At 47.3% G+C, this 14,668-nt stretch overlaps 5 protein-coding genes across 5 annotated transcripts; 2 read left to right on the forward strand and 3 right to left on the reverse strand.

The window, feature by feature from the left end:
* Window positions 1-48: 48 nt before the first annotated feature.
* On the reverse strand, window positions 49-1,259 carry FSUBG_9825 (alcohol dehydrogenase; the record flags this gene model as incomplete). Its single annotated transcript, XM_036688380.1, has 4 exons — window positions 49-109; window positions 162-235; window positions 311-1,048; window positions 1,095-1,259. The coding sequence occupies 4 exons, from the start codon at window positions 1,257-1,259 to the stop codon at window positions 49-51; spliced, it is 1,038 nt and encodes a 345-aa protein (XP_036534667.1).
* Window positions 1,260-1,736: 477 nt separating this feature from the next.
* On the reverse strand, window positions 1,737-4,845 carry FSUBG_9826 (ARCA-like protein; the record flags this gene model as incomplete). The annotated part of the gene is made up of 7 exons (XM_036688381.1): window positions 1,737-2,676; window positions 3,099-3,111; window positions 3,467-3,566; window positions 3,617-3,723; window positions 3,776-4,207; window positions 4,258-4,511; window positions 4,754-4,845. 7 exons carry the CDS (start codon window positions 4,843-4,845, stop codon window positions 1,737-1,739), a joined length of 1,938 nt encoding a protein of 645 aa, XP_036534668.1.
* Window positions 4,846-6,966: 2,121 nt separating this feature from the next.
* Window positions 6,967-7,470, forward strand: FSUBG_9827 (uncharacterized protein; the record flags this gene model as incomplete). The annotated part of the gene is made up of 1 exon (XM_036688382.1): window positions 6,967-7,470. The coding sequence occupies one exon, from the start codon at window positions 6,967-6,969 to the stop codon at window positions 7,468-7,470; it is 504 nt and encodes a 167-aa protein (XP_036534669.1).
* Window positions 7,471-8,674: 1,204 nt separating this feature from the next.
* FSUBG_9828 (myo-inositol transporter) lies at window positions 8,675-10,492 on the forward strand (the record flags this gene model as incomplete). Its single annotated transcript, XM_036688383.1, has 5 exons — window positions 8,675-8,867; window positions 8,919-9,214; window positions 9,270-9,708; window positions 9,765-9,955; window positions 10,007-10,492. The coding sequence occupies 5 exons, from the start codon at window positions 8,675-8,677 to the stop codon at window positions 10,490-10,492; spliced, it is 1,605 nt and encodes a 534-aa protein (XP_036534670.1).
* Window positions 10,493-11,056: 564 nt separating this feature from the next.
* On the reverse strand, window positions 11,057-14,276 carry FSUBG_9829 (uncharacterized protein; the record flags this gene model as incomplete). The annotated part of the gene is made up of 6 exons (XM_036688384.1): window positions 11,057-11,132; window positions 11,190-12,357; window positions 12,409-12,892; window positions 12,941-13,131; window positions 13,185-13,861; window positions 14,269-14,276. The coding sequence occupies 6 exons, from the start codon at window positions 14,274-14,276 to the stop codon at window positions 11,057-11,059; spliced, it is 2,604 nt and encodes an 867-aa protein (XP_036534671.1).
* Window positions 14,277-14,668: the final 392 nt, after the last annotated feature.

The following is a 14,668-nucleotide window of genomic DNA, read 5'->3' on the forward strand; positions in this document are numbered from 1 at the left end:
GATACCTATGGTAATCTTCTCAACTATTTACGTCGTGTCTAAAATACACTACTCAATCTTAACTACAACCTTGCTAAAATGCTTCTGGTCTACCAGATACTGGTACGCACTTGGATCGGTTAGCCAGTGTTTCAAGTCGTGATGGTATATAGTTGGCTTACTCCTTGAGCTCCTCGAGCTTGAAGACCTGTTGGTCGAGAACGGGCTTGATATCAGAAGCCTCAATGGCGCGAACCTTGTCAAGTTAGTAACCATTTAAATGAAGAGCTGCGAAAGGCCCAGTGAGGAAAGCCACTATCAAAAAACGTACCATTGCGTCGAATTGATCGCGGCTCCCGACGACGATTCCCCTGACGACAGCCATGCTGGACAGGATCTGAGGGAAGCTCGGTCCGGTCTCTCCGTGACCAGCAATCCATCCAATAATGGTGACAAAGCCACCGATGTTTACAGCTTTGAGACTTTCTGTGATAGTGTGCGAGCCCCCAACCTCAAGGACATGGTCAACACCGCCTCCAGTGAGCCTCTTGGCCTCCTCTCCCCAGTTCGGAATCTCCTTGTAGTTAATGACATGATCAGCTCCCAGCTCCTTTAGCCTCTGAGCCTTGGCCGCTGAAGAAGTAGTAGCAACAACTCGAGCACCCGCAGCCTTTGCGAATTGCAGAGCAGAGATGCTGACACCACCAGTGCCCTGTGTCAAGACCCAGTCGCCGGGAAGGACTGGCTTCAGACCGTAAAGGCCATTCCACGCTGTGAGGGCGCTACAGGGCAGTGTTGCAGCCTCCAGATAACTGAGGTTCTTTGGCATACCGACAAGTCCATTCTCGTTAAAGACACCGTACTCTCGTAGAGTGCCATCAACAGAGCCACCGACCGCCGATCCCAAGGCCATCGGGGTTAGCGGTCCACCATAATACGTTTGCATAAACAACGTCATAACCTTGGAACCTTGCTGGAAGCGGGTGACCTTGCTTCCAACAGCCACGACTTCTCCAGCACCATCGGAGCCTGGAATGATGTTTGGCTTGACATCGAAGGGATAAGTGCCCTGAGCGAGTTAGTCAGGCTGATCATGGTAGATAGTGCATATTTACCTGGGCGATCATGATATCGCGGAAGTTGAGAGAGGCTGCATGAAACTTGACCAGCACTTCATTGTCGGAGAGCTCAGGGAGAGGCTGTTGGGTGTCAAACTTGAGGTTGTCAAAGCTGCCCTGGCCGACGACCGCCCAGCCCTTTGTAGTTTTTGGCAAAGACATGATAGATAGAGCAAAGTGGTGATTTATGGTAGTAGTGATGTGAAGAAAGTTGATGTAGTTATTGCTTGATGGGACAGTCAAAACTTGGGTTGATTGCATGGTTTTATACTTCAGGAAATAGACTTCTGCCACCCTTGCGTTTATGATAGAGACGTCAACTACTCGACCTGGATCATGCTGCTGACCAATTCACATAGGAATGTCAGAGTTCCAACCAATTCCATAATGAAATGTCAGGAAGGGGACAACTCAAGTCGCAAACTGACACGGAGAGACTGAGAATACCGATATTCGTTATTGGCTACAGATAGTGGATCACCGTATTGATACGGTAGCGCGGTCAAGCTATGTGGGGCCGGCTCAAGGGAGCACCGGCGCTAATAAACCTGGTCTTCTCGGCACGATATCAGGTGTTGGGCTAAACCCGCTCCGGCCGATGTTGAAGCTGGATCAGGTCAACCTGACTACTGCTTTCTATTAAAGAACACCGAAATCTTTTGTAGCAAGACTATCAATAGCAAGATTTCCCCCAAAGACGATACTTGCAGGCCATTTCATAATGTATTCCCACTCATTTCCAAGAAAGCCGATAATATAGCTCAGCAAACCAGCCGGCCAGGGACTCAGACACCAATGCTCCCGATTATAGTTCATCAAAACAGCAAAGTGACCTAAAATAACAAGCGCTGCGGGGTGGCGAGCTGAGCACAGATCCAGAAAGATCTGGCTTACCTCCAGTCCCCAACCCCAAACTATCTTGGCAGGCTCGGGGTCGCCAATGTTGTCTGACAGCGTTGCAATGCGGCGGAAGAGTGCTTTCACGGCATCAAGGCATGCTTTCTTGCGAACACCTTCCACCTGACTATTTATGCACCTTTGTAGAAACTCAAGCTGTGGATATCTTGTTTCAAGATCGTTCCCAGTGCCTTGGTGATGGGCAACGAATTTGGTCAGAAGCCATGATCCCGAGACGACAACTGGGGGGAAGCTCTGCTGTACAAACATAATTGTAGACCTACTGAAGCGAAGTGCTTTCAGAAGCTCCTCGACCGGGTCGAACGGTGACTCAGAGCATATGCCATTTGGGCGATAAATTGGTTCCGCTACGGCATACATTGACATGAAAGCGGAAAACCCCAGCAGAGCTTGTTCATGCGCCTGAGTTAAGGATTCAAAATGCGGCCGCGCTCGAGTAATTGCAGTTTGTTGATGCGCAACCGCTCTGACGTACCATTTGGACTGAGAGCGATCTTCACTGTAGAGCTGAAGGGCGGTGAGGCCCAGAATACTATTCAGCAAATAGTGGTGAGAGAAGCCCAAGCGAACAAGGTCGTGTTGCAGCTGCCTTGTAGTCTCGGTCATGTCGCCCGTCACAGGATATCGGTGCCAGTGCTCCAGCAACTCCAGATCAGCTAGGCTGTCTTCGTTCAGTGGTGGCTTGGTCAGCGTGGGGGACGAGAAGCTGCACGCGAGGTTGGCCCGCTCGCATTGAAGGCATCGCGGATGCACCTCGTTGCACTAGGAAGGTTAGCTGCGGGTTCTCTCCCCTTGACAGAGAGTATATTCACCTTAGCGTGTTTCTCCTTGCATTGTATACAACCCTCTCGGGACTTTCTGTGACCTTTCCGCTTTCTAATCATGTTTAAAATGCCCCGTTTTTGTCTAAAATACGTTGGCGTCACATGGGGTCTGGGCGCCGTATAAATACGGCGATTAAAGTTTATGCGCTAATCTCAGATCGCTGACAAATTAACCTCCGTCGCGCCCACAAGGCCCACAGCAACGGACAGACGGGTTTCAACAGGGGCATTTCATTGGCTGTTCAATATGACAGCCTACCCTGCACCAATACCTGCGATGTTGAGTAGATAATATAGTTCTATCAAGAGACTGACATTCTCTGGCTCTTTCACACATCTCTTGATTTACATTTTATGCTTAGTGTAATATTTGTTTGTGCATTTTACTAAGTTCTATCTGGTGATTTAAACTCTTAGCCACAAGCCTTAACTGTAAGCATTTCATTACAATGCATTTTACTTCCATGTCGTATTCAATTTATCTATCAGCCGATATACAGGCCATCCAATGCTCTTCCCAAAGCTATCAATAAAATCAAGCACTTCTTGCCGTTCCACAGGATTAGTCAGTAAACAACCACCTAGACTGTCAATGGCCATTTCTGTGAATAGAAGTTTAGAACTCACAAGCGAAAAGCATATGATGGACGGTAAATCCAGCACCAACTACAGAAGGATTGTGGATGCCGAGACCGACTGCGATATGAAGGTCATTCAAAGCCGCTTTCTAGTTTCTCAACTTCAGCAAATAGGCTTCAATGGAAATGGCTGACATACATCTGCAGCTACCCGATGCTCGATGGTTCTCAAACTGGACACCCATTGTCTGGGCTCAGAGATATGTAGCAGAATGCGAGCTAGACAGTAGTGCTGATATCCCATAACTGAAATAGCATAAGTTATGTTTCACAGTGAGGAATCATGTAATGCACTTACCTTGAGCAGGATTCATCATCCATACTACAGGAAAAGCCGACTTAAATCCAGCAGAAGTATTTTCCCTGCCAGAGTGGTAAGGATGATAGTGCGCTGGTATTGAATCATGCCATAGCGCAACTTCTTTACCGAGATGCGCCCACGTTTCGTAGTCGGGCTGTGCGCCTGGGCCAAAACAAGTCTCCAATACCTGGCAGCAGAGTAGAATAATCCGATTGGCAAAGTCCTCATCAGTCGTGTCTATAAATGATATCGAACGTCTGTATTTGTTCAGATCTACTTGCATCGGTTCGCCTTTGATCAGAGATATGTGCAGGTTCTGTCTGAGCAGAATCCAGCTGGCCGCTTCGCTCAGACCGCTTTCAGCTATGAAGTCGGGGATGTTATTCCATAGCTGCGCGCATCCAACGAGATGGGTTCCAGTATCAACATCTTTAGAATTGTTAATGCGCAAGCTATGGTGATGATGAAGACAGTCTTACCACACATTTCCTCGTATAAACGTAGCAGGACTGCTGCTGCTAAAAGGTTTTCGTCCAGAGAAGACATAGGGTCATCAAGAATGGGGATCAAAATGCGCAGCGCATGGCTATGATACTCTTCGCTACTTTCATCGTCAATACCAGTGATCATGACCTGATGACGTGATGAGAAAGTTAGAATGGAGTATGCTAGGAGGGGTAGTTGGCGAGCCCTTTTTGGCACTTCGCGACCAAAGCGCTTCGACGGGTCACATCTATCAATCTGGCAACAAACAGGATATTAGAGACACGGCGCTATAAGGATGACGATAGCTCACTCGTGGTGAAAGATCTTGCAGGTAATTCATTAGAAGGAACGCCTCTCGTCGAGTTTTGATCGGAGACGTCAAGACACTTGGGCTGCTAATAAGATAGTTGGATAGGCAGGATGCTGGGGAAGACAGCCTTGCGATACATCAGCTCGCGACCAATATTTAATTCTCACGAGAAGACTTACTGTATATCATCGCTTGAATTGTGTTTTGGGGAGCGATCTGCAAGGAATAAAGACGGCGGCATGACCGCATCGTGGATAGGTGATTCCGCCATCGTGAGATGAGAGCTGATGAGGGAAGACAACACTAGACCGTGGAAACAGCCTGGGAGGTGACAGATGAGGCGACAGTACTACCATTAGGTAAGTCACAAATTTACTAGGCAATCGCCTTGCCCAGCATACATCACGAGTTAAAACTACAATATTTGGACACAACCAACTGACATACGTTTATTGTGTATTGCAGCAAGAAACGTTCACTCCTCGCCACGTAACTTATCACTTAATGTTTACCGTGGACAGGCTGATGAGATCCAACGCAAGCGTTAAATATCTTGAGACAAACGAATCCCCGCATTCTCCATGGGATAATGAATGAGTAGGATAGAGTTCGGCTTTTGCTCTGGTTCTTGGAGCAAGTGGCGGATTCCCCGCAGACAGTAGCTCAATCTGGTGTATTTGTTCCGGAGCTAACCCTGCTGTAGGAGAGCTAGTCTCGGAACAAGTATCCCAATTATGGATTTTGCTATGACAGTGACGTCTACTTCTGATCCACTTGGGCCCGGAATCACCTACCTACCGAACCAAATCGAGGTATAAGTCTCCCGACCCCAGGTTGTACCTTGTGCCCCGCTACCGCATCAACTCATGAAATTCGGTAGTCCCTGTGGGTACACGCTAGGCAAAGCCACTTCATTTATTTAACCAATAAGGCTATTTAACTAGCTATTAGATCTTTATTGATATCCTGACTAATTAGATAGCTTATATAGGGCTAGTAAGTACCTACAGGGACTACCGAATTTCATGAGTTGATGCGGTATTTCCATGTTGCTTTTTTGCTTGCTTTCCTCGACGCTTACACGCATAACACGATATGGGACGGACTGGGCAAAGAATCTCGGGTTGTAAGGTAAGTCGATGTATATGCTTCTTGTTTATCGCTATCTGACTGATCTTTGTAGAATTGCCGTTTAAAGTGAGCTACGTCATACAGGTGAATCGATTATGGCTAAATTTCGGCGGGTTATGTTAGACATCTGAAATGTAACCCCCTGTCTCTCAATCCAGCTGCTGGACAAATATGCTGACAAGACCTCTACGCTATAGGCGACGATGAAGAGCCGTGTGCTCAGTGTATAACGAGAGACCTCCATCGTGACAGAAGCTTCGAATGCCGATTTCGCCATAGCAGGCTTGGCTCAACGTAAGCATTCTCAATGTCCCAATAACGCAACCGGAGGACTAAGAAAGGCCAAGCACACGAAAAAGAGGCCTGGAATTTCCATCTAATCAACGGTGGTGTAAGCTTGACAAGAAAAAGATCGAATTTGTGGATCAGACGTTGGACATTGTGCGATCGTTTAACTCGTTTTCAGACCACCACAGCTCTTCGGAAGACCAGCCTTTGGACTTCCTAGAAAGACAAGACGAAGAAAACACACCTCTCCCTGCCGATAGTCAACATGGGGTCGACGGTGGTGAACAGCGTCTGAACAGCTCGATTTACTCGCCTACGGATAGTCAACCACAGGCGTCAAGTAACCTGGATAGCGCCACTTCGACATTTCATCATAATTCCAATCAATTACCCGAGCTGGGGCTTCATCACTACACATCGATAGCGACTGAGCAGATTGATATAGAATTAAATGGCACTGAATATCCGGCACAGGGAACCTATGCTTCATACGGCGATAAATATCAGCTACGTCTACCCACTTGCTTACTCAAACAGGGTGAGGCAGAGTTGGTTCGTCACTTCTTTTCAGGTTTCAGTGATGCTTTCGAGCTTGGGGATCCAGATCGGTCTTTCTCCAGTTGGTTATCGACTCGAGTCTTACAACATCCTCGACTTCTCGATTCTATCTTGACCATTGCCTCGAGACACCTTGGCAAGGGGAAAACTAGTACCCCTTTCCTGGCTTCAACACCTGAAACATCCTCTGATTACACTCGAAGTTTACCCAGCGTCAGTCTAGATATTGACTCCACGCAAAAGGCCCATTCTGTTGCAAACCTGTTATCACGGTTCGCGCATAGTATGGAAGGTAAGTGTCTTTATCATCAATATCTCTTATCTTCCCCCCCCCCCCCCATTTTCACTGATCGCTCGACACGCAGGCACAGGTGAATGTTCGATCTTCCCTTCCTTCCTTGGTCAAGCGTGTATAATGGACGCATCGACAGAATCAGTCAAGGAGGAGGATCTACCTGAAGCCGCCTTGTGGGCTAATCTACGACTCGAAACCTACCTAGCAGTGGTCACCCAAGCACCCCTCCCACCAAACTTACAATGGCTGTGCGCAGACAGAATCGGTGCCTCCGTCGATGATAAAGACTGGGCAAACCTAATGCTTCTTCACCTGACCAAAATCATCCGATACTGCTTCTCAGATAACAAAGACGCCGAGCATTATGCTACGCTGCTGAAAGATTCTTCCATTTGGTTTGATTCAAAACCAGACTCGTTCGATCCCATATACACATGCAATCACTCTGACGACCAGGTACTTCCGGACATATGGCTGTACAGTGAGCCGGTGGCTGCTGGCTTGCAATACTACCATCTGGGCAGGATGCTTCTTATTTCCCACGATCCGCGTCTGCCAAAAATAGGACTCGCAAAGAACAGAGCAATGAAGCGAATAGAGGTACAGCAGCAAAATGCTACTTAGGAATAATTGTTTAATGCTGAATAGCTCGAAATGAAGACAGACACTAAGATAGTCTGCGTAATAGCTGTAGGCATGGGCGAGGCTAGTCCAACATACCTGTGCGTCTATGTTATGGGCCCCGAGCTAAGGGGATTTTGCTAATGTGTATCAAGGACTGCATGTATGGCTATAGCCTTGGTTGGAGACCTTTTCGACGAACGCGCTGAACAAGATACCCTCCTTTGTGTTGTAACTAACGCAACTGACCGGTTTGGTTGGCCTACTTCTTACATGTAAAGTTGACTAATGTATTATCTTACAAGCTTGAAGCTGATTATCTATGGCAAGGATAGTTTAAAGAAGACTTGGGGATGGCTTTAGCTAGGCCAAGATAATAGTTGTAAAGTAGGATGATTATAATTCTGTACTATATATTTCTAAGCTGTCCGTACGTTCAAGAGTTTCGAGAGTAATTGTCAATACGTACAAACTTTAAATCAGGGGATATATAATAGCAAATCCACCGGAGGAGAACTAAAAACTCACATGGTAAATAATTAAATCTCTGACATGGCATCTATGATATCCTAGAACATCATTAATCTCCACTCGCGTTAAAGCTTGAGACCTAAACACAATGACAACAGATGCAGCACGAAATCGGGCTATTTGTTCCGGCAATAAACGAGATGGTCTCCACTAGGGTCGGAACAAAAACACCAAAACGAGAAGGATCGTAAACGTCAACGCCAAATTCCCCGCCATTTACCGTCCACATGTTCTAGGCCAAGCCACCAGTTGAAGCACGCTCATCACGTAACAAGCTGACCCTTGCCTTAGCAATTGATTCAGGAAAACAACTCCGGCAGAGGCCAAGCCCACCTTTGGCTTGCAAAACATGGAGCCGACGGCAGTCGCGAGGTTCGGTTTTCTGGGGAAGACAGTTTCTTGAATCGAGATTTCGTGCACAATTCCCAGTTCCCTGCTAACTTACCCCAACTTTTGAAGTGATCTGCCCCCGGGAAACAAGGTTTCTCGGGATCGTGAGAGTGGACCAGGCCAATGAGACAACATGTAATTGTCGCATGAATCGTTTAGCCTCATTGGAGTATAGGTATATACAGCGCTGCGCTCCTTTTATGTATTGCCATTTTCCTCACAACAAGCTCGCTCAGCTAAATCACAATATTCGTCTCTTTTTTACCCAGTCTTCCATCTTGACGAAATGTCTTCTCACGGTGATCACAAGTCCTCTACTGAGGGCGGTGGCATAGAAAAGTCAACGGCCACCAATATCGAACACCTTGAAAAGTCCCATGGCACCGTTGTAGAGTTTGACGACTCCATCGAAGACACCAAGCCATCCAAGTCCGTTTGGCTCATCACATTCACCGTCGCCATGGGCGGCTTCTTGTTCGGTACGTTGCCTAAATACGTCTCCGCCGAACTCGCCTAACAGGATCTCCTAGGTTACGACACTGGTGTCATCTCAGCTGTTCTCGTCACCATCGGCGACGATCTCGGCCACAATCTTGATTCCCATGAGCAGGAGCTTATCACCTCCATCACTTCTGGTGGCGCTCTCATTGGTGCACTGATGGCAGGACTTCCAGCTGACAAATACGGCCGCAAGCTTGGAATCTATATCGGTTGTTTTCTCTTCCTCGTTGGGTCTGTTATCCAAGCCGCTGCCTTCAATATTGCCGCCATGACTGCTGGACGTCTAATTGTGGGATTTGGCGTGGGTTCGGCGGCGATGATTATTGTAAGACCCTGATTCTGCTGAGAGTTGTCTTGAACCAAACCGCTAACGTATTCAGCCTCTCTATATTGGAGAGCTTGCCCCAGCCAGATACCGCGGACGCATGATTGCCTTTGACAATCTCAGTGTGACACTAGGTCAATTGGTGTCCTACGGTCTTGGAGCAGCTCTTACCGATGTTCCTCACGGCTGGAGATATATGGTAGCTATTGGCGGTATTCCTCCCATCATCCTTGCCGCTCTTCTGCCTCAGTGTCCCGAGTCGCCTCGACAGCTTATTGCGCATGGAAAGAGAGACGAGGCTGAGAAGTGCTTGCGACGAGTTTATCCTGCTGCTACTGAGGAGCAGCTCAAGTCCAAGCTTGAACGCCTTGTGTGGACTGTTGAGGTTGAGTCATCAGTTGTGGCCGGCAAGTCTCTTTGGTGGCAGTTTAAGCAGCTTCACTGTGTACCCTCTAACCTTCGTGCGTTGGTTTGCGCTTGTACCGTCATGGCCAGTAAGTCTTCCAATGCATTTATGGATGTGAACCTTCCGTCGCTGACAACACCACAGTCTCTCAGCTCGGTGGATTCAACACTCTCATGTACTACTCTGCGACCCTGTTCTCCCTCGTTGGATTCAACAAGCCCACCGCCGTTGCCATCGTTGTTGGTGCTACCAACTTCATCTTCACATTTGTCAACTTGGTTGTTATAGACAAACTCGGTCGCCGCATTATTCTGCTGGTAACTGTGCTAGGCATGGTAGGATATTCTCACCTCATCTGCATAGCCACGATACTAACATCTTCTCAGGCTCTGAGCATGATCATCGCCGCCGTTGCATTCCACTGGATTCCCATCTCCAAAGATCTCGTTCTCCAGGCCGATTCCGTGAACTGGGCTGGTATCGTCGTGCTCGTAACCATCATCTTCTACGTTGCCTTCTTCGCTACTGGTGTTGCCACCATCGGCTGGGTCGGAACAGAGCTTCTGCCTTTGGAGGTTCGCGCGCTTGGCACAATGATGAACACGGTCACTTGCTGGAGCTGCAACCTCATCATCGCGTCCACTTTCCTCTCTATGATGAAGAGCATGACACCTAGCGGCGCGTTTGGCTTCTACGCAGATATCTGCTTCTTTGGCTGGATCTTTGTCATCTTCTTCTATCCCGAGGTAAAGGGGCTTCCACTCGAAGAAGTCAGGAAGGTCTTTGAGAATGGGTTTGATGTTAAGTTGGCCAAGCAGATGCAGCGTGATCTCAAGACTAGGAGCCAGGTCTCAGTGGCATCCAAGGCCTAAATGCGGCATTTTGTGTCTTGAACAACATGAATGCAATGTACACCTGATACTATTCACAGTCTTCTCCATATCAGTATAAGCATCATTGACGCTAGAAGTCAACACCACCTACACTTTACAATTTTCTTGAAATTATCTGATTGTCGCTAATGCCGGTTCTTTTATGCTGTGGTAAAAGTCAAATAGCCCAGGCATTACTCTAGAGGCTTAGTGCATTGTTGCTATTTGCTCATTTGCATTAGTCTAGTGTTCTTTCTGCCCGAGGTAAGTATCCCTAACAAATCATACTGGAATATACTAGAAGATAGCACTGTGCCAGGCCCCCCCTACTATCTGTAAGCTTAGCAATCTGGTAAGTCACCATAAGGTTCTTTTAGTTGCTGAATGAAGTGCTGCGTAACTTGCAGTTGGCGTCTCTCCCACGTGACGGCATTTGAGAATGAAGTGACCCGCTCCGAGCCATCTCTTCTAGATCGACCTTCCATGTTAGAGTGCGATATTTTATAGACATTTGTACCTAAAGTATCTATGTACGAAGCCGCAACCTTACACTTCCTGCAAGTATCATATATTCAATGACTTCTTAAGCATAGCCAGCCAAGTAGGGTTATCCGCAATAGTCTGGTTTAGTGGATCATCACTGTAGTACATTAGCCAGCGTACTATATATCACAACGGAGGGCTACCTGATACTCACTCATTGAACGTCGCCATCCGAGCATGGTGCTGGAATTCCTCATCAGACGGGATGTGTTGCATAGGGTTGTGAGGCGACATGGTCGATATAGCCCAGCGACGAAGGTCATCCTCAAGCCATTGGTAAAAATTCCAGTCGTTAGCTGCAAATTGTGTGGCCCCGGAGACTAGAGAACGGGCATTCAGAAGAGCCTCGTGGTCAGCGATTGATAACGGGATATGTCGAGATTTGCCAGGGCCTGAAATTTCGTTAAGTGTTGTGGCCGTGTTAGTGGTCTGCGTATAGTTCATTGTAGCCTTCTGTGATGAAGTCAAGGGAACGTCTTCGTTCGTCGTGGGCGGATATCTTGTTCTAAACGAGTGCAGCCACAAGTCGTTATCAGCTCTTGTCTGGAACCATCGGTCATGACTCTGATTCATAACGATTCGAGCTTGATTCCGAAGGTCATCGTCGCTGGGTTCAACACCAAGCTGCCTTTGTTGTTCCAAGTATGTTACGAGCCCCTGCTCAACTCGGCTGTAATCATGGATGCTAGCCGGGAAATCGTCGGCTGTAGCTTGACCGCTCTCATGGCCGGGGCTTGGAGGAATATTGGCGCGTTGCCGGAATAATGAGACCCAGCTATCATCGGAATGGATCAAGCTGATCAACCATGTTGCGATAAATTCCGAAGGCGTGATTGAGACATCTTCCATTTGTCCAACTATCAAACAGCTTTGGTATCTAATTTCTTGATCACTTAGATAGGCTGATGGGCTTATAGATAGTTTTGAGGAAACGGTGTCAAGGAGCCGCTTTTCAAATGGACATGATTCGAATAGTGTATTTTTCCCTTTCACTCTGATTGGGTAAAATCTCGACTCGGTAGCTGTTCTGATCGGACTGAATCGTGCATCCTGTGAGACTTTGGGATCTGAAAATATCAAGTCCCGTAGCCAAGAGGCAGACAAGTGAGAGTCCTGGCTCAGAGTCTCGGAAGCTAAAATGATTCTGCAAGCTTCGAGCTGCATATCCTTCGCGGATGGCAGACGTGACATATCTTCGTGGAATCTCTGCATATAATATGCCACTTCAAGCTTCAGTAGTTCATAGGCGCTACAGGGAGTAGCGGCCAATGTCCTTTCTCCTTCGAACGGCAGAGGTGTGAGTCTTTCGATTTCGATGAGATCTAATACTAGTCAGGAAAAATCACTTCAATCATTGGAGGAAACAACTGTACATGGAGGCATTCCGTTCTCGACAATTTCTGCAATCTCAGGATCAAACCCCCAATCACCATGCCAGTCGGCCATTGTCTTTCCCAATTTGAAATGGTCAGAGATGTGATGCACACGATCTTCCCAATCCGCCATTTGGTGATCGCAGAAACCACAGCGGGAGCGAATGGCAGGTACTTTGATCCTCCACGACATCATTGACCACTCAATGAAGCTTGCATTCTGGTGGAATAGTCGCAAATGCTGGCGGAGATGATCCTTGCGATTGAACGACCGCTCAGGGACGGTACGTTTCTGACATGCTGTATAGTGATGGCTCTCTATATGAAGATCATCAGGATCAGCCAGGCCGCAAAAGACACAGCATAAGTTATCGTGGTTCGTAGGGTTGTTCATCCGCGGACCATTTGGACAACATATCCACCTCTCCAATGGTAGGTGCACTGAGTTCTCGTGTCGTTGCCAGTCATACTTCTTGGCAAAGCTCTGCGTACAGAATGTGCATGGGAATCTCTTCGCATGATTTATCAATACCGTTCGCTTATTGCTCTGTTTCATGGCTCTTCTTCTTTTCCTGCGGCTTGAGCGAATGTTCACCAAGGGATCGAATGGTCCTTCTATAGATCGACTACCATAAGAGTCGGCTGATGATTGTGAGCCTCTACTGTGGCTTGAACCATATGTGCTCCCTGAGAAGCCCCAGGTCTGACCAGAATCAGATGCTGCTATAGATTATCAGTCAGTACCTATTGATATAAACGCGATTTGGGATCTATACAAGCTGGCGGGCTCGAGGCCATAGCTCGAGCAATGTCGACGGCTGAGGCAGGCTCATTCTCTGGCGGCAACTCTACCCACCGCTCCAATGGATTCATCGAGTCTGTAGCTCTACGAGGAGCTGGAGTGTCTGGTCTTCGAGGCACATCCATCGCCTTGGTAGGGCAAGGTAAATCGTCTCTAGACCGCACCATCTTATCCCGACGCCGTGCATTAGCAAACCAGTTCATGATTTGGGTTTTGCTGAGATTAGTCTGCTGCTCAAGTATCTTCTTCTCATTCTCGTCAGGAAACGGGTGATGACTATGGGTCAGATACCAATTTCTCAGAACTTTGACTGTATTCTGAGTAAATCTTGCCCCCAGTTTGCCGGTTTGCCTAGAGCTTTGAGAAGTCCCCTCGCCCATAGAGCTGGTTGATGTTGCGGCATTGTTACCAGTGTTGACAGGCGCAAATGGGGGATGAAGAACATCAGGGATAAGGCTATCAAAAGCTAAGCCACTAAGGCTTGTGTCATAGTCAAGTAGCTGATTACTCTCAATATTGCCCGATAGCAATATGTCCTGTCCAACAGGTTCTGTGGGAGGAGCTTGCAGCCAGTTGTCCAGCTGGTCATCGAATGAGTACGGCTGCTCCACGTCGAGGAATGTAAGATCAGAGAAAATATCCTCATTTTCGCTAGAAAATGTTAAAGTATTACGCTTCAAATTCTCATCTTCAGGACAACCAATGCTAATAGCCTGCCTATCAGTAGGTAGATTGTGTTTAACTTGAGAGGGGCAAAAGCAGTTGGACTATGAGTTTGGGGGGTTAAAAAGAGTGGACAATCTCACGTAAGCAATTGTGCGATTTAATTAGCCAGGCTAGAAGTGATTAAAAAGAAGCTATACATGCTGTAATTTTTCTATCCTTATTAAAACCCAAAAACAAGTTTCTATAATATAGGTTCCCTAAGGTAGTAAGTAGTCATTATTACTTTTACTATATGTAAAATGTTAAAGGTGCCTCAAGCACTTACCTCGTATCATGAGTCGTATATCAGCCGGACCACTCGGCCCGAGACCTTAGTTAGCCACTGTTAATACGCACACATCTCTCTTAACATCCCTCTCAACATCAATTACATTAGTTCATGTCTGAGCCTGTATGCTGGAAACTCCAACACTGTATGAGAATGGGGCAACTTGCCTTGTATGGCTACTAGATACTTAAAGATAGCTCAATTTGTGCAAGGTGGGTATGTCTGAAATGGGTAACTCCCCCCCCGCGCCGTGATTGGTGCTGTCGGAGAAGCTTGTGGACTTAACCGGCGTAATGAGGAAATTTGTCCCGGATTCCCAAAGGGGATCAAAGCTTGAGAAGCGAGTCTAGCCCCCCATCTAAGCTTTAGGTTCCCATTGACATCTTGATCCTTGTTTTTCTGGACAAGCATGGAAATGTTCAGAGATCGCCGGGTAAAACCAGGTGGGTTAAACTTGCTGGGGG

Source organism: Fusarium subglutinans, assembly GCF_013396075.1.
Source record: "Fusarium subglutinans strain NRRL 66333 chromosome Unknown NRRL66333_c0000158, whole genome shotgun sequence".
Classification (NCBI taxonomy): Eukaryota; Fungi; Ascomycota; class Sordariomycetes; order Hypocreales; family Nectriaceae; genus Fusarium; species Fusarium subglutinans.